The sequence below is a fragment of the Danio rerio genome, chromosome 24 (assembly GCF_049306965.1).
Source record: "Danio rerio strain Tuebingen ecotype United States chromosome 24, GRCz12tu, whole genome shotgun sequence".
Lineage (NCBI taxonomy): Eukaryota > Metazoa > Chordata > Actinopteri > Cypriniformes > Danionidae > Danio > Danio rerio.
In genome coordinates, this window is record NC_133199.1 from 6,739,692 (window position 1) to 6,765,123 (window position 25,432).

The 25,432-nt window shown below is 37.7% G+C and overlaps 1 protein-coding gene across 8 annotated transcripts in view; it reads right to left on the reverse strand.

Annotated features, from left to right (window-relative positions):
• The window catches only part of arhgap21a (Rho GTPase activating protein 21a), a 147,681-nt gene that overhangs the window by 33,122 nt on the left and 89,127 nt on the right, over positions 1 to 25,432 (reverse strand). For 4 of the 8 annotated variants that reach the window (XM_073939974.1, XM_073939972.1, XM_073939976.1 and 1 more), the window contains 5 exons: positions 15,615 to 15,707; positions 10,454 to 10,532; positions 9,085 to 9,139; positions 4,444 to 4,467; positions 1,596 to 3,567 (listed from right to left, as the gene is read on the reverse strand). In XM_073939974.1, the coding sequence (XP_073796075.1) occupies positions 1,596 to 3,567; positions 4,444 to 4,467; positions 9,085 to 9,139; positions 10,454 to 10,532; positions 15,615 to 15,707 (2,223 nt within the window). The remainder of the gene's footprint in view (positions 1 to 1,595; positions 3,568 to 4,443; positions 4,468 to 9,084; positions 9,140 to 10,453; positions 10,533 to 15,614; positions 15,708 to 25,432) is intronic. The other 4 variants (XM_073939975.1, XM_073939973.1, XM_073939978.1 and 1 more) reach the window with 2 other exon arrangements.

Below are 25,432 nucleotides of genomic sequence, written 5' to 3' on the forward strand. Positions count from 1 at the left end.
CTGAACGCATTCTGTACTGTACAGGAAACACGGAGGAGATTGATTGACAAAGGCCTATAACCAATCAGGATGCAGAACACAATGCACTGTTAAAAAAGCATGTCAAATTGCACACACAAAGAATCTTCGAAATTGCGAGGCCACGAAAGGTGAACCGCGTTATAGCGAGGGACCACCGTAATTCTCCTATTTATCAATGTCAATGAGAACATCAGAACTATTCAATCTGGCTTTAAACTTGATCATAAAGACATAAATATTCTGAGGTAAATTCAGTTGTTTTCTTAACCTGAACGTTAAATTCTGCACAAAAACTGTTGTGTTGTGTGTTAATTACTCTTAATTTCAAGCATAAACATGAGATTGAACACCTTTTATTATTTTATCGAGGGAAAGTTTTATCACCATAATTATCAGTATTATTTTATCATCTAGTTTTAAGCCTAAATTAACAAAAACCATATAATAACAAAAGTGGTTGTCTATCAATGAAAAGAGTGTACAAATAAAACAGAATTTCAAATGACTTCAAAACAGTCAAAAATTAGTATTTCATTAACCAATTAGAAGAAGAAAAAAAACAAAACTTTCCACTGGCATTTTCCATTACTATGTCATATCATTTTACTGTCCTCTTGTTTGTTTGAGGTTTTAGAGCTGTGGTTAAACTGCAGCGAGTGTGAAAGTGTCAGGCAATGGCTGTGGAAGTGGCTTCCTCGCTGCCTTCGGGAGGGAATGTGTCAGTATGTCACATTATCTGTGCCCCCGTGGACTATGATGTCATGCCCTATCACTGTACTGGTGTGCATTGCCGTTTGGAGAAACTCCCTGGGCTGACCCATGCCCTTCATGAACACTTCTGAGCTACAAAACTGTCCAGCTGCACATATATCAAAGCCTATAACACATTCTAAAATGAAATGTGAGGGATGTGGTGTATAGAACTGTTTCTTGAGATGGACAGCCATTCATGATGGAAAATTGACTTCTTGTAGGACATACCAGGGACATCTTTATGCATGTCTGTAATATCCAAAAATCCCAGAATGAGCAATAACTTGATAAATAACTACGTGTATATAAACACTTTGCTTCTTTCAGCTCCTCCTATTCTCCCACAGACATTAACAGATATCAGATTACTCCTCTGTCTTCTCTGCCAGCTTTGTTTACATTGGGTTGAGCTGTTTGCTCTGTTGTAATTACTGTTAACATCATAAAACCGAACAGCTGTACATCCCTTAATCGAATGCTCTCTATGCAAAGCCTGGACCATTAATGGCAGACAAACAGTGTGTCATTTTATATGATTTATCTAAGCAATAAAAAGCAAATTCACCATGTCCTGCCCTGGTGTGGCAGCACAGTGGAGTAGACAATGACTGTCTTGTGTTGAAAGTAGTGGGGATAAAATTCAAATGGTTTGTGTGTGTGAAGAAAACACATTGTAACCCTTGTTCTTTACACTCTTTAGTTGCTTTAGGTGATATAAAAAGCTTATAATAATACATTTTGAACAATCTGTTAACAATATCAAACTACCTTTATGGTTAACTTAGTGGTAACAGCATCCATTGATATTTTAAATAGCTTACCAATGAAGGGAATGGAGTCCAGAGAGTCATCAAGGTTGCTTGAGATAGAGATCTTACACTGGTCTCCTACTTTCCTCATGTGCATTTCCCGCCGGGTATCGTTCGGCAACCAGCATGTGTTAGAGTTTGGGGGTTGTTCAGCTACTCCCTGTGTATCATTCACTGCCAGAATGTAGGAATGTGGACGGATAGGTTGAGATCCAGACTTTTCCCTTCGAACCACAACTACAGTGGCATCTGGACCCTCAATCCCGTCCACTGCCTTCTTATTGGCTTGGGTTTCTGTGCAACTAGGCTGCTGATGAACTGTTCCGTTACTGGTCAATATGGACTTGCATCCACCCGGCTTTGATCTATGGAGTTTAGAAGCGGCAGAACAAGAAGAAGAGCGACCAGGGCGGATTACCTCTCGGACAGGCTCCTGAAGGCTGTCAGCCCGCCCTCTGGGCTGTAACTGCTTTGCATTGTGGGGCATGTGGTTGGCAATGAGAGGTGTTCTTTGGTCTTTGACAAGGCCTGTGTTGGAGCCGAGGTGTCCTTGTATTGAAGCCAGAGCAGAAGCTACATAAGAAGCAGCAGCAGTGGAAGGGTCTGAGACGTAATTTTTCGCAGGAGGCAGTGAAGATCTGTTTACAGAAGGTGTGCAGTTGTTACCCAGGCTTTCAGCTCTGGAGTTAAGCAATGAATCTGTACCTCTATTGAAGAGAGGGGTGATGGGCAACCCTGGGTAACTTCCCCCTCGCTTCTCTGGACTAAATAAATCCTGTGTTCTGTGAGGTACCATGCGCAAGGAAGAAGATTGCCTGCTTGCTCTTGCCTCATCCCCTTTGTGCACAAGCAACCACTCTTCTGTATCAGTTCTGCAGCATGCCTTCTTGTCCACTATGGATGTTGCAATGTCACTGTTCCTACCAAGGTAATCACAGGAATATGCTCTTGGTTTCGGGACACCTGTGGGAGTTGATGGGAGGGCATCCTGGGAAGCACTCCGAGGCCAATTCCGTGCACATTCTGCACCGCCAAGCCTCTCCTGAGAAGCGCTACGCAGTGGCAGCACACTGGATACCTGATAACTCCGATCATGTGAGGCGCTCCTCTGTCTTAGCTGTGATCCAGAAAAGCCTCGTGAGGGGGTGGCCGTTGTCGATGCACTCTTCTGCTTGCTGTATTCACCCGTACCTGTTGGGGATGCGGCTCTCAAACTGTCCAGACGTTCTTGAATTGTCCGGGAGCCATACATGTAGAGTCTTTTGTTATCAATGTAGTCCTTGTAGGTGGTATAGTTCCTCCAGTCGATATTTTGATGTGGGGAGCAGGGCGAGGGAGTCGCTGGTGGAGGAGAGGGTGTGTAAGGGGATGGAGAGGTGGCTGATGGGAAAGTGTCCGCTGTTGTTGTCAAGGTTTGTCTATTAGAATGTACAGGTTTTGTGTCTGAGCAAGTCTGTGCAGATCTGGGGGTATTTTCAGAGAATCCAGTGGGCTCTGCAGTTCTATTGGGTTTTTGATGTAATTGTGCTGTCCCAGTCGGAGATGAAGTGACATGGGGTTTAGACCTGTTTAAGCTTGGGTCTGTTGAAGAGGCGTTTTGGTTCTCCTCTGTCCTGTGGCTGGGACCAGCCCAGGTCACATGTGGAGTTCCGTCTGTAGATTCCTGTGATGCTACTATTGTCCTAACATTCTCGCTAAACACACGGACAACAGTTTGGGTTTTGGGGACCTGAGAGGTTTGGGATAGAGAAGGGGAAGATAAAGGGACATCAATGCGGCAGCCTATGTCAGGAATGTAGCATTGATTTGCTCCTTGTCCGGTTCCACATGACGTCTCGGCAGAGCGTGAGGGCTCTGACACTTGTGCCATGGCCAAGACATTGGGCTCTATGCGTGGGTAACATATTGGGGGTGGCTCGGGTATGTTCTGGGCATTTCCACTGTATGCCTCATTTCCTTTGAGGTATGCATCTTGAGAATAGGCCTGAAAAGAAAGCATGCTTCATTAAATATGCTAAATTAATAATTAAATCCACTATTAAAATACAAACAAATACTGAAATGATCGAGCATCAAATATTTCACTCCTAAACTACACACAAACAACGTAACCTGTAAAAACCGAGTTTTTCTGCAACTTGTAATGCATCCAAGGAGAAGTGAGAGATGGGAAAAAGGTCAATCAGCCACGCTCAAATGCCTTTAACCTCAAGAAGGGATTAGGTATCAGAGGCTTACCTACCTTTAGCTGAGGAGAGAGAGCGGTGCGCAGACAAGAGGAAAAAGCGAGAGTAGGACAGCCTTTCACCGAGTACTCTACAGACGCCAGAAGCTGCTCTGTTATCATCTTTCAGATGAAAGCAGAGCCAGCTAATATCCTTTAAGTCTAAACACTACATTTTCTTCAGGAAATTACTCCCATTTACAACAGTCCTACATAGTCCAGCTGAATATATAAAGTTGAAGCTGTCTCAGCTGTCACAGTGTGTAGAGCTCCGGTATTAATGAGAGTGTAAACGTAATAGCTAGACTTTGACTCTACACCTGAGGTGTCAAGTTACGTTACCAAACATGTCCCTCCCTCTCTCCCTTTCTGTTTGTCTGCCCCACCCCTTCTATGAAAATTAAGATGACTCAGAAGATGACAAATACGCAGGTGCATTATCATGATGATGGAATAACTTGGGGAGGGTTGAAGGGGGGATTTGGGGATTGAATAAACACATGTAGTTCCTAATATCTTTAAAATCTGGATGCTGACAGGTAAATGTAATTCACATGCAAAGGAACTTAACTACAGGCACTGCAAAGTTACATAACAGAAAAGAGGGAGCAAGTGACATCTTTAGCTCCTTCTTACCAGAGCAGTGATATCCCTGGAGAACTGTAGCCGGGAAATTAGATTGACAGCAAGAAAAAAACAGAGGAAAAAGAACAGGAAAAAAGAGCAATGGTAAGAAAAGATGACAAGAGCTCTACAGGTACACCAGAAGCAATCATCCCCTTTTCCAGACAGTGCTGCTGTCATTCTAGTGCGGGATAAAGCACACTATAAATACACACTGCAGCAGAGAGAAAGAGAGAGAGACTGCTGGAGGTCTGCCAGTCCAGCACCAAATGAACCAGACAGAGGAGGACACACTTGAGATCAGAAAAGGGTGACTACTGCTCTTTTACAGAGTAAATTTCATAAAAGTTACACCTATAGTCAGAGAGCATCTTTCTCTTATGGCAGTCTTGCCTATAGTGAACAGTGTGTGGCTCCTTTCTGTCCACACAGTGACTTTACAATTCCTGTACATGTAGTTGCAGTTTGTTGTATATATTAGCTTTTGACCTGTATACACCAAGTGGTTAGCTAAGATTCATTACTGTCAACACCAAATGATAATAAAGGTCTCAATTGTGCTTTTTTTAACATCTTCACATAAAAAATAATAAAAATAAATAAAATTTAACGTCATGATTTGTTCCTGGAAAATATATTCCTAATGGAGTGGTTGACATGTAATTGACCCAGATAGTGCCCCCCAATCCCAACCAGACTTTAACAAAGTCTTCAAGTCTTCTGTTGGTCTTGTCTATAATCTCTGATCTTTGGTTCTTATTTTCTATTGGATTCTATTGGAGAGTTTCCTTAGCTGTGTTTGGAATCATTGTCTTGCTAAAATGTCCACCTATATCTTCATCATCCTGGTACTACATGTAACGGCGCTAAAGCAGTTTATATTAATTTACACTGACCATGGGCATGTTTGCTCAATAACTACTAAGAGATGGGACTTTAGGGATTTGTGAAGCTGTACATCAATGTATTTGCTCTTCAGTGTTTGAACTTTCAGCAGTGAAAATTAAACCACACTGAACTGAAATAAACTGAACTTCAACTCTGAAAACTAGACTGACACAGTTTCAATTTATTAGAACTTTTATGTTAATCTGCTTTGAAACAATCCACATTGTAAAAGTGCCATATAAATAAAGATGAATTGAATTGAATGCTGTCTGGGCTTTCCATGACTTTTCACACCTCCCTTCCTTCATGTGTTTTATAAATTGTTGGCTGTCATTTATTTTATTATACATAACTTATGTTGGTTGTTACCGACATCTGGTAAAAACTGCAAATTTGCATATATTTATTAATATTATTATTATTATTATTATTTATTGTTTTTAACTTTACAATTTGTGAAATTGTAAAATATTAACAAAGTTGCTAAGCACAACAGTACAATGATTTTTGACTACAATTAAGTTTTATTTAAATCTACATTTAAATATATACACTTGCCATGTTGCTTCTTACCCTTTCATCTAATACTCTACATCAATGAGTTTGTCCTTTAGCCTCTTATTTCAAGATGTTGCAGTATTTCAGAGTCAAAACATGCTTTGCAAGTTGCTGCTTTGGATCTGATTGCCTGACTGTTTTGCATAAAATGCTTGCCCTTCCCTGAAGTCCATTACATATCTTCTGCCATTGTTTCACAAGTGCACGCTGTAATTTGACCTTTATTTCGGTCTATATTTCTCATTCTATTCTCATTCTCTACATAACTACAAATGGGCCATCAGTAGCACCATAAGGGAATTTGTGGGTGCTTTAACAATGGCAGTTTACTTGGCAGTAGTGCTGTAGTTGACCTCCAAATGAATACAAATAAGTATTCAGCCATGTTTTGTATACTATTATTTACTCTGCATGTTTGTAAAGATGTAAACTTGGAAGGAATCAAACATGGATTGCCCAGTCTAAAAGCCCCTTTAGACCACTGCGTTTACCATTAGTTTTGCCATGCTATGCAGACAGTAAAAGCCTATTCACAACATTTTGGAAGAAAGAAATGCTTCCTGTTAGCTGGAATAACAATCATGAGTGGCGTTTCTAAGTCTTAAACTCAGCACTGGATGGACTCATTACTGTCACATCAGAAAGTGCCCGCGGGCTCCACAGTGGAGTATGAGTTCATGTGGCTGGCATGTAACAGCCTGAGATCTGCAGTTCTGTCTGGAATGTGCTCAGATATGGGGGTGGCATTATGACCCTGGTTGTGAGGAAAACCTCATTATAGATGATTTCAAAATAAGAGCGCACACACACACACACACACACACACACACACACACACACACACACACACACACAGGCGCCATCACGCTTCTCTGCTCTGCTGGATCACTGAACTCTGGCTGGAAGAACATCTTCTGTGTGTTTCCATCGCTCTGTTCTCCTTTTCCAGAATTCCTTTAGCCTGAGTATTTTCATTTTCAATGCAGTTCATCTATTTTCTCGTTTGAAACTTCAATACGCATCTTATCTTATGACCATGACACATAGAAGACTCATATTTGTTAAACACTTGAATGGGTTTTACTGTCCCACAATGACTAAAATACATTGCAACAAAGCTTTCCTTACTTAAGAGCATTTGTCTTAGTCCTTAAATCAAGAAGCTTTTTCTAGACAAAAAACTATTGTGGACTAAAAGTTTGTGGAAACTATTTCTAGACTAAAAAATATTGTTTTATCAAAAATATTGTTAAAAATTGTCTAAAAAAATACAGTTTTACAGAAAAAGGAAACTCAACCCTTATTTAGAATAAGGGAAGAATGATTAAATGATGTCAGAATTTTCAGTGTTTGGTGAACTATCCCTTTAAGAAGGCAGTTGCAAATAATTATGCTGCTTCATGCTGTGTTCACACCACATGCGGCATGCTCGGATAAATTCTGCAATTTGCACTTAAATAGACGCGTGACCATTTTTAGTTTACTCGCTTCATTCGTGCGTCAAGTCCATTTCATTCGCACGTCAAAATAGATGCAGATTCATGTCATGGGCAGGGCTTCTGTCTGCCCAGTGAATCTAGCTTCATTACTGAATGGCTAACATGGATTTTATAGAAAGAATAGCAGTGTTTATGCGCTTAAGGAAAGCTGAAAAAAAGCGTTGATTTGTTTGGAGCCATGTCTGAGTCCACTAGCTCCATTAAGAGATGCGCCCAACTCTGTGAGTTCATCAACTCCTCCAGAAATTGTACCAGGATGATGGAAGCTTTCAGCAATGCTTCTGACTGAACTGAGCCCAGATGATGAACTGTTGTCTGGTGTCAGCAGGTGGATTTCCTCCGGGACACCAATAACAGGTGCTATGTTATAATCATGCCACTACAAGACAAAGCTCACGATTGGTTAACGCAGTGCGAATGTCTGCTGAAGTTAAGATTTTCCAACTCGAGTGATTTCATCATTCGCGCCACCTCATTCACTCGTATTGTGTCGCAGGATGTTTATTTTCATTGACTTAACATGTAAATCACTTGCGCTTGATGCTTCATCCACATCTGGTGTGAACACAGCATAAGAACATGTCGTGAATCTGGCCTAAAATTTTAAAGTAGAAAGTTGGATAACAACAAATAAACATATGAAGAAGCCGGGAACCCTTCCAAAACGACATAACTCTCCATAATCCAGGACCAGGCTGTCTCTTGAGCAGATGCTGTGGTGGTCATGGAGGAGCAGAGAGTGGACGAGTCTCCACATTGATCCTGTGGGCCAGCCTGAATACCCACTGGAGACCAACTCAAACACAAACATGCAGTTTCTCCATGTTAGACATCCCCAACTGAGCCTAGCTTCTCTCAAGGATTTTTACCTTTACTTTCGTCAATTGGTGAATTTTTGTTTCTCGACATTATTGCCACTGGCTTGCTTGGTTTTGGGACTTGTGGAGTCCAACGTCCATTAATGGATTTGCTCTTTGAGCATTGATGGTTTAGAGTTTCAGCAATGAAAACTGAAATGAACTAAACTGAATTTTTTCTCTGTAAACTGCACTGACACAGTTTCAGTTTACTAGAACTTCTATGTTAAGCTGCTTTGCCACAATCTACATTGTAAAAGTGTTTTAGAAATAAAGATTAACTGAATTGAACAAGAGGATATTTGTAAACAAGGCCCAATTGGTGCATTTCTGTAAGCAAAACAGACAAATTCTCACATCAGTTTCGCCATGCATCATCAAAAGTGGTTCATTTTTGTGCAACAGTAGGACTGAACTGTATCGGGGCTCACATTAACAGCATAGCCAAGCTCAAATTAAGCAAATTTGGTTTTATTTACACCTAATAAACACAATGTTGTGCTTGTTCAAGTGCTTATGTAAAAGGAGCTGAAACAACACAATTCTTTTTTTGGAACAACTAAATTGTTTTATGTTCAACCCACTTAAATTTGTTAAGTTAACCTAAATGATTTGTGTTGGGACAGCATGAATGAAAGGTGTAGATAGCTGCTTTTTTTTACGGTGTGCTTAGAATTCATTTCCAACTGAGCCAAACTCTTGTCATAGGTAAAACAAGTCTTGGGATGCACCAAGAATGCTAGAGTGAGCCCATAACTGAACAAGTCCCTATGAGGATGAGAGAACGCCACAAGACAAATCCATGTTTGTTTTGTCTGACAGATAAAACCCATGAAAAAACAAAAACCTACCAGCTGTAAAATGTCTTCATCTTTTGGCATCACGCAGAGCTCCAGAGATGTGTCACTGCAAAAAAACAAAAAAACAAAAACAAAAAAAAAACAATCATAAATAAATAAAAAAACATAATTTAAAAGGTAAAGCAATGACTTCAATGAAAGTTAAGCACTGCTAGCTGTTAAACCAAATTATGCAATAGAGAGCATATTCATTAAACTTCCTCAAGGATTAAAAGATTTAACTAAAAGACTCAGCAGGAACAGATAATCAACCAACTAAATGAGTAAAGGACTACATAAATACAAGGCCTAGTGAATTAATTTAGTTTAAAGGGGACCTATGTTCCTGTTTACAAGATGTAAAATAAGTCTCTGATGTCTCTAGTGTGTGTATGTGAAGTTCCAGCTCAAAATACACCACAAATAATATTTTGTAACTCTTTGAAACTGCCTTTTTTAGGCTTTAAGTTGTGCTGTTTTGGTGACTGTCGCTTTAAATTCAAATCAGATTGCGCTCCCAGCCCACTTTTAAAAAGAGGGCAGGGCTACAAATGTATTAAAATATATTAATTAAAAATAAATGGAAATATATAAATAATTTAAATTAGAATAAATAAATTTTAAATAAATTAATAAATAAATTTAAAATTATTTTTTAAATAAATAAATAAAATTAAAATCAATAAAATAAAAAATCAATAAATTAATGAATAAATAAATAAATAAGTAGTATTTGTCTAATGTAAATCTAAGTTACATAATAGCTAAGTATTTCCCTTTTACAGTGAAGAAATGTACTGAAATGCTGCTGAACCTTTGAATCAACTATATAACAAAAATGTTTGGTATTTTTCATTTGTATTTTTATCTCAGTGCAGGGCGCTCGTGGCATTCTTTCAACTAGTAGGTGCGTTTGGAAAGCACAAGTCCGTCTCTCCATATATGCAAGCCAGGCGCCACCATTGGAAATAACAAACTTGCGCGTGCAAAAGACGCAATATTTGACTGGCCCTTATTTAAAAGCCTTACCCATAGTTATTCTTGTGTGCATGGTGTACAAGCTCGAAACTTCAAACTAGCACTCAGTTGGCTTAACTTTAAGTTGCAGCAGTTTTGTTCTATGCAGAAACACAGAGTTAAGAAGCCTTTATGATTAATTAACTGTGACAAATTTAAGCGTGGTTAATAGTGAAATAGGTTAAAAGTTGCATCCCTAATTTTTACCATCAGAGATTGTCCATATTCTGCTGCCACAACTGTGTTTAAACCCCTTATTAAGGTGATTTCGCATAATAGGTCCCCATTTAAACTCAAAACAGCATTTTTAGCTAGAGGTTATAGTACTTGGGTTTAGGATAAGCAGTGTAAGTTGAAACATTACCTGTTCTGGATGAGGGCGATTACTTGGGAATATGTCTTTCCAATAATGCTTTCTCCGTTGACTTTCACAATGCGATCCCCTGTAGGAAGTAGAAAGAAAAATAGACTATTAGCCCTCCTGAATTATTAGCTCCCCTGTGTAGTTTTTCCCCAATTTCTGTTTAACGTAAAGAAGACACATTTCCAAACAGAATAGTTTTAATAACTCATTTCTAATAACTGATTTATTTTATCCATGATGACTTCTACACTACCTGACAAAAGTCTTGACACCTATTCAAGTTGTAGGAACAACAAATAATAACTTGACTTCTAGTTGATCATTTGGTATCAGAAGTGGCTTATATGAAAGGCAAAGGCCTCTAAATTACGCTTATTTTACCAAAATAAAACATGATCATGCCTTGATTATTAATTATTCAATTAGGACAGTAAGGTCTGCCATTGCTTAGACAAAAGTCTTGGCACCTAACAGAAATAATGTCCAGTATAGAATATAAAGTCATGCTGCAGTGGGAAAAGAATTAATATTAATATAAATTAATATCATCATCAGGCTGATGATGTTGTCATCCACTCTGCAGATCTCTAGCACACCCCCATAGTGAATGTAACCCCAAACCATGATTTTTCCTTCACCTAACTTGACTGATTGCTGTGAGAATATTGGGTCAATGCAGGTTCCAAAAGGTCTTCAGCAGTATTTGTGATGATTGGAATGCTATTGACCTTCAGCCATTTTTCCAATTGATCAACTAGAAGTCAAGGTCGTATTAGTTGCTCTTACAACTGGGATTGACGACAAGACTTTTGTCAGGTAATGTACATAATATTTCACTAGATATTTTTTAAGATACTAGTATACAGCTTAAAGTGACTATTAAAGGCTCATTTAGGTTGATTAGGCAAGTTAGAGTAATTAGGCAAGTGATTGTAAAGCGATGGTTTGTTCTGTAGACAATCGGAAAAAAAAACAAAAAAACAATGCTTAAGGGGACTAATAATATTGACCTTAAAATTAACTTAACAATTAAAAACTGCTTTTATTCTAGCCGAACTAAAACAAATAAGACTTTTTTCAGAGTAAACTTTTATTATCGGAAATACTATGAAACATTCCTTACTTTGTTACACATCATTTGGGAAATATTTAAAAATAATAATGAAAATAAATTGACAGAAGGACTAATAATTCTGACTTAGGAACCTCTGAAGAACTGATGGTCCACAAGATCATGTGGTAAGAACAAGAATCCTGGTGTAAGTATGTTTCTTTAGAAATGTTGACTAATGTGTGATGAAGATGAGATTCACAAGAAGAGTCAGAAAAAAGCCAGCAGTGAGATTTACATTTTACATTTACATTTAGTCCAAAGCGACTTACAAATGAGTACAGGGAAGCAACTTACACAGCTATAAGAGCAACAATGAATAAGTGCTATAGGCAAGTTTCAGGTCTGTAAAGTCTAAGAAGGAAAGTATTAGTACTTTTTTTTTTTTTTTTTTGGGTACAGTTAGTGTGATATCCAGAGAGGCAATTGCAGATTAGGAAGTGAAGTGGAGACTAAACAGTTGAGTTTTTAGTCGTTTCTTGAAAACAGTGAGTGACTCTGCCGTTCTGATGCAGTTAGGGAGTTCATTCCACCAACTGGGCAGATTGAGCGTGAGCGTTCGCGAAAGTGATTTCTTCCCTCTTTGGGATGGAACCACGAGGCGACATTCATTCACAGAACACAAGTTTCTGGAGGGCACATAGATCTGCAGAAGTGAGAGCAGATAAGAAGGAGCAAGGCCAGAAGTCGCTTTGTAGGCAAACATTAGAGCTTTGAATTTGATGCGAGCAGCAACTGGCAGCCAGTGCAAACGGACTAGCAGCGGAGTGACATGTGCTCGTTTAGGTTCATTGAAGACCACTCGTGCTGCTGCGTTCTGGAGCAGCTGAAAAGGCTTGAAGAGATTGTGGATGATTGTGAGAACGTGTGTTTTGGACCCTCCTTACCAGAGATGTATAGTAACGAAGTAGAACTACTTCACTACTGTACTTAAGTACTAAAAGGCAGTATCTGTACTTTACTGGAGTATTATTTTTTTCTCCTACTTCCACTTTTACTTAAGTACATATTTTACATGAGTTTAATACTTTTACTCCGATAGATTTTTTATGTGCTGCATCGTTACTCGTTACTAGGGGTGTCAAAATGATTGATATCAGTTCAGTAATAGGTCATACCCGGTTATTACGTGATGACGTCATTTATCTCCTATGCGCGATGTCGCAATACTATAGCTAAGGACGGAGGCGCGAGGGCGAGGCGGCACAGCATACCAGCCGCTAGTGTACTATTAGGGAGAAATGTTGTAAAACTTCACCTCTGCCTATCTCTCGCTCTCTCACTTTGGACATTTGACCCGCTGGCCAGTTTGTAAGGTAACTTTTCCTCTCTTCTTAGCTGTTAAAGCTGTGGATCCAGACATGAGCGTGCCAAGTTTTCTTCACTGTGTCTATTACCTGTGATAATCGCGTATTCTTCCCGCCATGGGTGAACAGCGCTTATATTTCTAAAGCCCTTTCTGTTGAGGACAATAACCAATCATAGCCGTGTAAGACCCGCCTGTCAGCGCTCAAAAAGCAGGCGGGATAATATTGACATGAGTTTATTAGCTGTAAATGCTCTTACTGTCTTCTGTGCATGAGTTTTGTTTGATACATCCAGGAAGAGTGTTTTCTTTGAGCAGGTCAAATTAAGGGCACAGTTCGTATATCTGACTGCTGTATTAAAGGACAAAATTTATTACAAAAACCCCTTTAACTGTCACACCAAGACAAAAGCAATAGAATTTCTTTTATGATTGCATTTCTTAACTCCAAATGTCGCTAGTTAACACAATCAGTGCATTTTTATTCAACACATCACATTATTTCTAAAATATCAGCCTCTACCAAATGGTTGAGATGTTGGTTTATGGTAAAAGTAATAGAATTAATAAATATACTACAGAAAATATGAACTGTAAGACCAATTTCATTAAAAACATAATAAAAATAAATAAAAATTATTACTAAATCATAGCCATAAGCCACAAAATATTTCAGATTTTCATTTAACACAGTAATATACACATTTTCCTGTTTTTTTTTTTTACAATAAAATCAAAATCAAGTGAATTTGTGAAGCAGGATTTAGTTTGCTTTTTTAGTTTAAAGCTTTTTATTTTAAAGCAATCAAACTTTAAAACTCCCAAAGTGTGAGTGTGTCTTTGTGTGTGTGTGTGTGTGAGTGAGAATGAATAATGTGTAAGAGAAAACAACAGTGTGATTGTACCTGTGTGTGCGTCTGTGTCTGTGTGTGTGTGTGTGCGTGTGTGTGTGTGTAAGAGAGAGTGTAAAAACAATTGCAACCTATGTAATGTCCCCACAATTCACAAAAATGTGTGTGTGTGTGTGAGAGAGAGAGAGAGAGAGAGAGAGAGAGAGAACTGTGTGTGTGAGAGTGTATGAATGTGTGAGAGTGGGGAGAGAGTGTACATTTAGGTGTGTGCAGGGCAGTGTGTGTGTGTGTGAGAGAGAGAGAGAGAGAGTATGTATGTGAGTGAACATGCTGAATTATCTCATCAGTGAAGGCATTTTCTGGTAAAAGGGCCTGACGATGTGAGCTCTTGTACCATAGAAACTATTTACAGAGAAAAACAGTATCATAAGCCATGTTTCTTTTCGTTCTGCTTAATCAAGTACCCCAAAAAGATATTTAAAATAAACAAAACAATTAGTGTATTTTGACTGCTTTCTTTAATAACTACATTACACAATACTTGTACTTTTACTTTCAGTACTTGAGTAGTAAATTTTGAAATAAACTACTTGTAATACTTAAGTACAAAAAATGTTGAATACTTTTGTACTTCCACTTAAGTATGGTGCTTAAAGAGCACTTCTACTTCTACTCAAGTCAATTTTTGATAAAGCACTTGTACTTTTACTTAAGTATGGGTCTCTAGTACTTTATACATCTCTGCTCCTTACAGTAAGATGTGTCCACCGAGACTCAGAAAGTAGTAATAACTCCACACTGATTATACTTATGTAACACTTCAGCTGTTTATGATGAAGCCCTGCCAGTTCATTTTGGATGCTGGCGGGTGGTCCAACTGTTTAGCAGTGATTCTTTCATGCCTCAGAAAGCCCAGATTTACATCTTAAAAGGGGCTGACCAGAAGGATGCAGGGTTTTTTTAGTGTGTTTTTCTGTGCTATTTTTATATTTGCTCCCCCTCTTCTCTCATACACCTCACCACACGAAAACTCCAAACTAAGTGTACCTTATGCAGGTGAGTGGGTTTGATTAACCACCTGTAAAAAAAAAAAAACTCTCTGACACTTTAACTGACACCAGTTTTGCACATTTGCACCAGGTACGTTCCGACCAAATGTGCTTGAGGTGTGCTTCATACAGGTGAGTGGGCTTGACAAACCCCCTGTAGAAATACTCTACTCTCTCTCATATATATATATATACACTATCCATTACTCTAGCACTTAATTCTCTGGGTTCTTTGTATAACTAGTACTTCTTGTGAGAATTGCCTCTTCTTATTGAATTGCTAATTGCCTCATCAATTTTAAGTCACTTAGGACAAAAGCATCTGCTAAATGACTACATCTTAATATATATTTAGCTTATGTACCGCATATAGGCTTATTAAATGCTCCAGAATTGTAGGTAAATGTCAAGCTTTTTCCTTAAAGGGTCATGACACCCCCCACTTTCGGTTCAGGTCTACCTCAGAATTTTTTCAAAAGATGCATCATAATGGGTGTGGAGCTCAATGAGTCAATTTTTTTCAGTGCAGTAGAAATTAAATATGTTAATTAAACATAAAAGTAATCACTCAAAGAAAGCTGAAAATGATTCTTAATAACTTCATGACAACTGAAGCTTAAATGTATGATTTAGAAGGCAGAGAGTAAAGTGCATCCAGTGTCTTCTCCAATGTGATTTCCGAACTACAGCGGAAGTCAGAAATATTAGCCCTCCTGTATATTTCTTTCTTTTTCTTTTTCCAGAAGAACAAATATAATAGAAAATACTTTGAAAACTTTCTCTGTTAAACATCATTTTGACTTCAACTGTATGAATAACTCATGACTATTCTGTGTGTCTGTACCTGTGCAGAGTCCAGCTCCATGCGCAGGGCCGCCGTCTTTCACCTGCTTGACAAAGATGGTGTCCATCGGCTCCAGTCTGTTCCGCTGCCTCCCTGATGGCATAACACGAAGCAACAGTCACTTACAGCAACAAATAAACAGAAATCCCACAGGAAACGTCCATAATTTCCTTTTGTCTCATCAAATCCTGATCATGTTTTCTCTTTTTGCAGGTAATCTTTCAGTATAATATTGCACAGCCGGATAGCACTTTAATCTACAGTACTGTACTCACTGTATCTTTTGTGGCAATCTCTCATAAGATAATATATGATATGCACATGCCTACGTGTGTGTGTGTGTGTGTGTGTGTGTGTGTGTGTGCATATTTGGTGAGGTTAGATCATGCTGACAGCCACATGCCTGCAGGGATACACTCAGGAAAAGTATGTGTGTGTGTGTGTGTGTGTGTGTGTGTGTGTGTGTGTGTCTGAGGTGCTGCTGCTACAAATGACCTTTTCTGCAATGCATAAAGCTGACTGACTGACAATTAGCATTTCATTACACTGATTATTATGCAGTATCTAATGCTAATGCTGCACATCATCAATGCTGCACAAAAAAATCCCACTCCACAATACATAGAAACTGCATAAAAAACTAACCTCTCTCTCGCTCTCTTTATTATTGTGTGTAATCAATGGGACAATTGCCACAAGTCGCATACTGCAGTATCAACAAAAAAATCATTTAGGAATTCGAAATCATAAGGATTAACAAAATAAATTTAAACATACTGTACATACATAAAGACATTGTTTTCTTCAGGATAAATACAATTATAATTATATGAGTATAACTAAATAAATAAATAAATAAATAAATAAATAAATAAATAAAATATTTGTATTTATTTTCCTTCGGCTTAGTGCCTTTATTCATCACGGGTAGCCACACCGGAATCAGCAGCCAACTTATCCAGCATATGTTTAACACAGTGGATGCCCTGGATAGGAAACATACATACTTACTTATTTACACACACACTCACACACTACAGCCAATTTAGTTTATTCAATTCACCTAAAGCGCATATCTTTGTACTGTGGGGTAAACTGGAGCACCCTTAGGAAACCCACGCCAACATGGGAAGAACAGGCAAACTCCACACAAAAATGCCAAATGACCCAGGCGAGACTCGAACCATCTTGCTAGTGCTAAACACTTGACAGTGCTAAACACTGAGCCACCTTGTCACCCCTATATATATAAGTAAATAAATAAATAAATAAATAAATGAATGAAGTTCATGCAGATAAGCGGTTATTGAAAGGAAAATGGGCTGTGTGTATGGAATAAATTGTTAAATAAATAAATGAATGAAGGCCATGAAGATAAGCAGTTATTGAAAGGAAAATGGGCTGTGTGTAGAGAAAAATTGAATAAATAAATAAATAGCAGTAAATAATAATAATAATAATAATAATAATAATAATAATAATAATAATAATAATGATAATAATAATAATAAACAAGTAAAGTATACAAATAATTAAATAAATAATATATAAATGAATGAATGCATTAATAAATAGACATGCAGAAGCATACATTTTGTATTGGGCTCCCTCTAGAGGCACATACTGCACAATAGTTTCTTTAGTCCTGAATGATTTAATAGAAATACCCCATCAACATAGTGTCAACACGCAACTATGGGTTTTAAAGAACATGAATTTGTTTAACAAATTTAAAAACTAGCTAACTCGTGTCAAACTACCCAGTCAATTTTGTGTATACATATTCCTTCAAGGATTTGGCAATTGCAAACACAAATCAGACATACAAAAAAAAAAAATTAAACAAACAAACAAACAAACAAACAAACAAAAATCATTCAAATAATGCTACAGTATATAACATAAACTGATAAATACTGTCTTAAAATAATGTAGTACACTTCCTCTCTGTTAGTCTGATGACCCTTAAATACATTTAATATAAATTATTATAAAACTATAAAATGTGTAAAATTCAATTGCAAAATAAACATTCAGTTCACACTTGAATAAACTTTTCGTTTGAAAAAAAAAAAAAAAATATATATATATATACACAAGTGAGATAAACAATCTCGCAGAGAGAAAGACACTTACAGATCTTGCATACAGTATATGTCACCATCACCAGCGATCCAGCCAGTGCAGATCGCATACAACTACAAATCTGCCGGTATATGGACTTCAACATACAGTCATGCAACACACACACACACCTGCTCCAAGTCTCCATTGATTAGACTCACACAGCTGATGCTGCTCATGGACTGATTACACACACATATATACAGCTCTCTTTGACACTCTCATGGCTTGTTATACTGCTTGTGAACATTACGACATGTGTTCCTTGCCTTCCATGTTTGAACCTTGCTTTGTTTTGTTTGTGTACATTGCCTGCTGCCTGCCTTTTGACCATCTGCCTGTTTTAACGACCACGACTCCGGATTTCCTGTATACATCTGTTTGCCCATGTTGACCGTTGCATGCCTGACTATTTTGTTTAATAAACCTGCATTTGGATCCGCACCTTTCTGTTGTCAGCGTCCACTTCACATTACAGAATACTTTGCATTTTCTTCCCTTTAACAGCAATGAGCTTTTTCACAAGACCGTAATGAAGGTTTTACTGTCATCATAATCTTAAATCCTTGAAAGTTTTTAATCTTTTAATTTTTAATATAACATATGAGCACTGATATGCATTTATGAATGTATTATATAATTTTTGGGCCAAATTACAAAAAACATTACCGCTTATGCAAGGTGTTTCTAATGCAGCGTCGATGGATCTGAGAGTAAATTTGACATTATTCTCTCCGCTTAAAAGTCTACATAATACCATTGTTTCATTTTTCTTTTATTATTTCATTATATGGGATTGTAAAAAAATGATTTGTCGTACTCTCCCAATCATTTCGCTCTAAGTTCACCCACCTATGAGGACTACTGCTACTGAGAAACCTGGAAATGTGAAAAGAGTCTATTATACACAGTAAAACATGGGGAGCTACAAGTCATTCAAAAGATTACCTTAAAAAATATTTATATATATTTAATTTCTGAAAGGTCTGTATGTGTAAAAGGCGCTTTACTGTTAACCAGGTTACATCTTTTTACTTTATTTTAAACCATTGAAATCACTGCCATTTTTACAGTATATCGATACTATAGCATAACACTAGACCATAAGGTTAATACTTTACTCCATTACATTTGAACTGTGACCCTATCTGATTAGTATTGGCATCTCATGAGATAAACTATATATAATATGATATGGCTCATCTTCATCTATCGACTCAGGCTGCCAAGGATTTGTAATGGCTATATGATTTACTGAGAGGTGCAATAGTCGACTGATCACCCAAAGGATGTCCCACTGATACAGTTACACCATTACAGCCATCGACTCATGGCCTGCGGATGTCAATTAGAATAACTGTGCAATAGGATTTCAAATGTACTTCAGCCAATAATGTTTTAGAAGACATGAAATAGAAATAACGACCCACCTCATTAAAATTGGATGTTATGAAAGCCAACATGGTGCGGCTAAATATCATCTTCGATAAAAATATATACAGTTAAAGTCAGAATTATCAGCCCCTCTTTGAATTATTATAATGTTTTTTATATTTCCCAAAAAAATATTTAACAAAGCAAGGACATTTTCACAGTATGTCTGATAATATTTTTTCTTCTGGGGAAAGTCTTATTTGTTTTATTTTGGCTAGAATAAAAGCAGTTTTTTATTTTTATTTTTTCAACTATTTTAAGGTCAATAATATTAGCCCCCTTAAGCAAAATTTTCCCCCCGATAGTCTACAGAACAATCCATCATTAGGTATTTATAAATACCATCATATTATAATTTTTAGCCCCTTTAAGATATTTTTTTAGTCTAGTTGACACTGGAGCATTTTAAAGTGGAGAATATACAGCCTGATCTCACGAGAAAACGTAGGTATTTTACGTTTTGCCAGTTTAGTGGCTAATTTGTACGAATTCGTACGATTTCAGTCGTACGAAATTATAAGATTTTAAAAAGGAGGCGTGGCACCTAACTCCACCCCTAACCCCAACCGTCATTGGGGGATAAGCAAATCGTACTAAATTGTACGAATTAGATCGTTCTAATTTATACGAATTAGCCACTAAATGAAAAAGTTACGAATTGCCGTTTGTGTTGGAATATCAGTCGATTCATCGTATATCAGCTCATAAACAGACCAGCTTCACGGTTTTAAAACACTACAGTATCCTTGTATATGTAGTAACTCTTTGAGTTCGGTGAACTGATGACCCTCATGCCAAAACATTGTCATTTCTGTTGAGCATGTGAACACAATGGCAAATCAGCGCTGTTTAAGAACTTGCACAACAGCGCTAAAAAGTTAGCGTGAAATGGACGTTTTTAAAATTTTTGTTTTTTAAAAAAACAACACTAGCAGATACTTGACTGGCCTGCCTGCAGTCCCGACCTGTTTCCAACAGAGAATGTGTGGCGCATTTTAAAATAACGTACACCCTGTACTGTTGCCCACCTTAAGACTTGTTTGCAGGAAAAATAGCACAAAATAACGCCTGAAACACATTTCACTGGGTGTCTTTAGTCCCCAAATGTCTTTAAAGTGAAAAGAAATGGCAACATGACAAAGTGGTAAATGCTTTACTGTTCCAACTTTTTTAAAATATGTTGCAAGAACCAAAATTGGATTATGTGTTTATTTAAAAAATATAAATAAATCATGAGAAACACATGAAAAAGCTATTTTATTGTCTGCAAGTCAAAGTAAATTAAGAAATCTCTTTTTTATTTGCTTGTTTACAGTCCAAACTTTTTCTGATTTGGTGTTGTATATAAATAAAACTACTTGATTCCTTTGTATGTCATGAAAAAAACCCAAATAAACAACATAAAGTGTTTGCTTTTTTGAAGGCATGATGTGTTTAAAGTTTAACAAACAGCGATGAAGTAGCTATTTAGAGTTTGGAGGCTAATGGCTGTAACTCTAGTGTGATCTGAATGTGTCCACATGTGATGATGTTTCACACTGGCTGCTGTGCCAAATTCTCTGCCGTCCCTCGGGTGACTCATTCAAACATGCTTTTCTTCAACACATCAATAGAGGGCAGAGAAGGGCACGCTCAAAACTGCCTTTGTGTGGACAGGTTTGTGTAACCCCCCAGAGTCTGCAATCTCTTTTGTTAGTCTATGTGAGTGAGCGAGTGTGTATGAAATAAGGAACAGTGCTTCCACAACAAACACAGCTTTTACCGCTCACAATCTGTTTCTTGCTAGTGGTGTAACACTAAATGCCATAAAGTGCTGTTCATATCTATCATCGCATCTCTAGGTCTCTTTTAAGATTTGATGTGAGGTATACACAATAATTATCTGATGTATTCCGCTCTCATTGTCAAATCCTAGTCACTGTCAGCACTCAATATATGACTTATTGTGAGAGATCTGTTTGTTGTGCTGGAGGCAAGCTGACATGAGTGGAATGCTCAAGAGTTTGCACTGCAAAAAATGCTTTTCTTGCTTAGATTTTTTGTCTTGTTTCTAGTCCAAATATCTTAAAATTCCTAAATCAAGAAGCATTTTCTAGACAAGAAAAACATATAGTCTTGTTTTCAGAAATAATAAGCCAAAATTAGGTGAGTTTTTCCTTAAAACAAGCAAAATAATCTGCCAATGGGGTAAGCAAAATAATCTTACGTCAAAAGAAAAAACAAGATTAATTTGCTTACCTCATTGGCAGACTATTTTGCTTGTTTTAAGGAAAAACTCACTTAATATTGGCATTTTATTTCTCAAAACAAGACAATATGTTTTGCTTGTCTAGAAAATGCTTCTTAATTTAAGAAATTATATCAATAAATTAGATATTTAAACTAGAAACAAGACAAAAAATCTAAGCAAGAAAAGCATTTTTTGCAGTGTGAGGAGCAGATGCAAAGCTAAGCTCATTGGGAACTTCCTGAATTCCTTGATTTATACTAATGCACATTTCTGATCTGCTGTACTGCGCTAAAGGTCCTGATATAAACAAAATGGATATGTTATCCACATATTTTTGACAATCTGAAGGAAATATGAAACACTGAAAGACTGGCCAATTTAGTGTTGGAGGTTTCATGGCTAAGTTTGGTCAGCCTGGAGACCAATTTTTGTTAATTGCCCAATTCACCAGTAAGAGCGGATTGTGAAAGTTGATTTAGCAGAGTAATAGCACAGTTTTGCTTCAAATATTGAAATGCACACAATATTGAAATGCACACAATGTTGTGTTGATATATTGTATTAGAGTCTAAAAGAGCACAAATTGTTGGTGGACATCTAGTTCGCGCATCTTTGACCAAGACAGCAAATCTTTGTGATGTATCAAGAGCCATGTTATCCAGGGTAATGTCAGCATACCACCAAGAAGGATAAACCACATCCAACAGGAGTAACTGTGGAAGCTGTTTGAAAGGGATGTTGGGCTAAAATCCTGGTCTGTTGACAATGTGAAACATATAGTTCTAAGAGTCCACCTTCATTGTCTTTCCCACATCTGGGAGAGTTTCGGTGTGGAGAAGCCCCAAAGAAGCGTACCAACCAGGCTGTTGCATGGCCAGAGTGAAGCATAGGGGTTGATCCATTATAGCTTGGGCTGCAATATCATGGCATTCCCTAGGCCCAATACTTGTGGTAGATGGGTGCATCACTGCCAAGGACTACCAAACCATTCTGGAGGACCATGTGCACAGAATGTTTCAAACACTATATCCTGAATGTGGTGCCATGTGTTAGGAAGATACTGCACCAACATCTCCCATGGCCTGCACAGTCACCAGACCCTAATATTATTGAGCCACTTTGGGGTGTTTTGGAGCAGCGAGTGAGCGAGTGAATACTAAAATACTTAAAGAACAGACAAATCTAAATGCCCAGTGCAAGTCAGCTGCGTTCCAGACCAGCTCAGCTTGATGACGTACAGTATAATGTCTCCGACTTCGCTTGTAGTCCTATTTAGCAACTTGACAGCAACCGTCTTTTGAAAGAAGCATAACTGATTTAAAAAATCAGGGGTGTGCTGTAATGTGTTTTATGTCATAGAATAAAACGTGAAAGTAACTCGAATTTGTGTTAGCCACAAACCTTATTTAAGCGATTTAACCAAAATCCCATTCAAAAAACCCATTGACTTTGGGACGAGGGAACTGGAACTGCTAAAATGCTAACTCGTTTCTGGGTTTTTGCATACAAATTTACGTCATAGTTCCCCCACTTTATATTAGTAAATCAGAGGTGTATGTGAGATACTAATATGTACCATTAGGCTACCAACATGGACGCTTTAGGTATTAATGTGTGCCTTTTGAAAAAGGCGGTGTATCTTTATATCTGAGAGTGTGCAGTGTATATCAGGTCATCAGCCTGACACAGTTTGCTTTTGTTGACATAATGAGCTTTGCCAAACTCCGCTCTATATTCTTTACTCTAGTATTTTCCACTCTTCTCGATTTGACCTAATCTTTCCTCCGTCTTTTTTCCGTCTCTGTGTGTGTTATTTTGGCTAAAGTCTCTCGTGCGCAGCTGGCCCTCCTGTTGTTTTGTGTTGGATAATGTTGTTTGGCAGCGGTTGGGAGGACGCCCATTCCCTTGATTCCCTTCAACATTACACAGCAGGGCCAAATTCCTGCACAACACAGCACCGACTCTCTCTCTCTCTCTCTCTCTCTCTCTCTCTCTCTCGCTCTAAGGCACAGGAGGGAGAGAGAGGGAAGAAACAGAGAGCTGGACTTGGTATGCTGCACAAGTGTAAAATAAAGACACAAATGCCCATCTTTCTACTGACAGACACTCTCTTATGAACAGAAAAACACAAGCCATAATAGTATTCTGACCAGGGTGCAAATTATACATTCAGCGTTTCATCATCTAATTTAATATACAAACTTTTTTGAGGGATATTGAGTTGTTCTCAGTGACACTTGTGATATTAACCTATTATCAGATGACCATGAAAGACTGCACATAATTTCTGTAAATTTACTTTTCTTCTTCAGTCTTCTTCTTCTTAGAATGTTTTAAGAACGCATCTCCTCCTAAACCATTCATACTGCTGGAAGAGTGTTGTGGTAATGGAATTTTTGATACCGCATGGTTGTAGTGGTTGTAGTATGAATTTCATACTATTAACACAAAACTATTCCAGCAGTTCCTCGCATCCAATTTCTCGTTTGTCACAGGGGCCTTCATGAAATGTTCCTGAATGAAAGTGAAAGTCCCAAACTGCAGTTAAAGTTGACAATTTAAGAATGAAACATGCAAAATTACATGAAACTCCAAAAAAAAGGTGGATAGCGCGGTGCAGAATTATGTGCAATTATATGTAAAGTGGAATCATAAAAGAAACATTCAAAATGCAACTCATGTAAACACTTGTTACAAAAATCAAAACGTTTCAAAGTAACATATACCATATAACATACGGTAAGACAGCATATTTCATACTAAGGGTGTCACGATCCTCCAAATCTTAGATTTAATTACATTTTCGATTCTAAAGTCAAGGTTCGATTGGATTTTCAATTTTAAAAAGAAAAATTAAACAAAATCATAAACAAATCATGCAGTAAATGAATAAAGATGAGTTACACACATAATTGCCACCTGTCAATCACTTTTTCCGCGGGACTAGTGAATAGGCAGTGATCTGTGTCGTTATAATGGCGTCAGTAAAAAAGGTGCACAACCAACAGGAACTAGTCAACAGTATCTGAGGTGTTCGCTAAAATTACCAAGTACAAGTGTGAAAGTGAAAGATTGAAGCAGTCTGACCCGCTGACTGCCTGGACCCGCTGTCTCGAGCGCACAACATTGTGGGTGCGTCTCTGTGTGTGCCTGCCTGTGTGTGTGTGGTCACGTGATGTGCGTTTTCAGCGGTCGTGAGGAAGGAGGGCAAAACTCCCGTGTGGATGTGGATCGTTATCGTTATAAAATGGCATTTAAAAACTAAGACCTATTAGTGTAAACAGGGCCTGAGTGTGTATTTTTCGTGAGCAGATTTGCAATGGGGGCGGGGCGGAGGATCGTGATGCCGGTGTTGTCTATCGGCCCAACCCTAATACATAGCAGAGCTTGCAAACTCTGTTTTTTTTTTCGACAACATGAACGTTGTCAGCATAACTCACTGGAAATCCAAAATACTTTCACACCGGCGACTTTGAAAGAGGAAAGGGTTTAAGTTCTGTCGACAGGTCTCCTGTGTCTGCAGTTCAAAAAGCTCTTTAACAAGTGTGCTTTTTCCCCCTTGGCAAGCCAAGCTGACATGACATGGGGGCGTGGCAGCATCAACGATTCTATTCTTTGATTCGATAATTGAAATTGAGCATGAATTTTGATCGATTTCAATTTAAAATCGAAATCGTGACACTCTTATTTCATACATATGTTGATATTCATTTTCTAAAACATTACATTGTTTCTTAAGAATGTACAAAAATATATTCTTCTTTAGTTAAAAAATTAAATCATTAAGCAAAATATCGGCATAAAAACAGATTGAAATGAAAAGTAATACCCTACTCAACTTGTTCAATGCAAAAGTAATGTATTTACAGTAACTATAATACAGAAACTATAGTTACACACAACATTAATGCCAGTGTAGAGAAAACCCTGATATATTTGTTTCAAGCCTTTTAAATGGCAGGCTAATTGATTTGAATTCTAGCTCATTGAGCCACTGTGTACAATCCACCAAACATCTCTATAAGAAAAC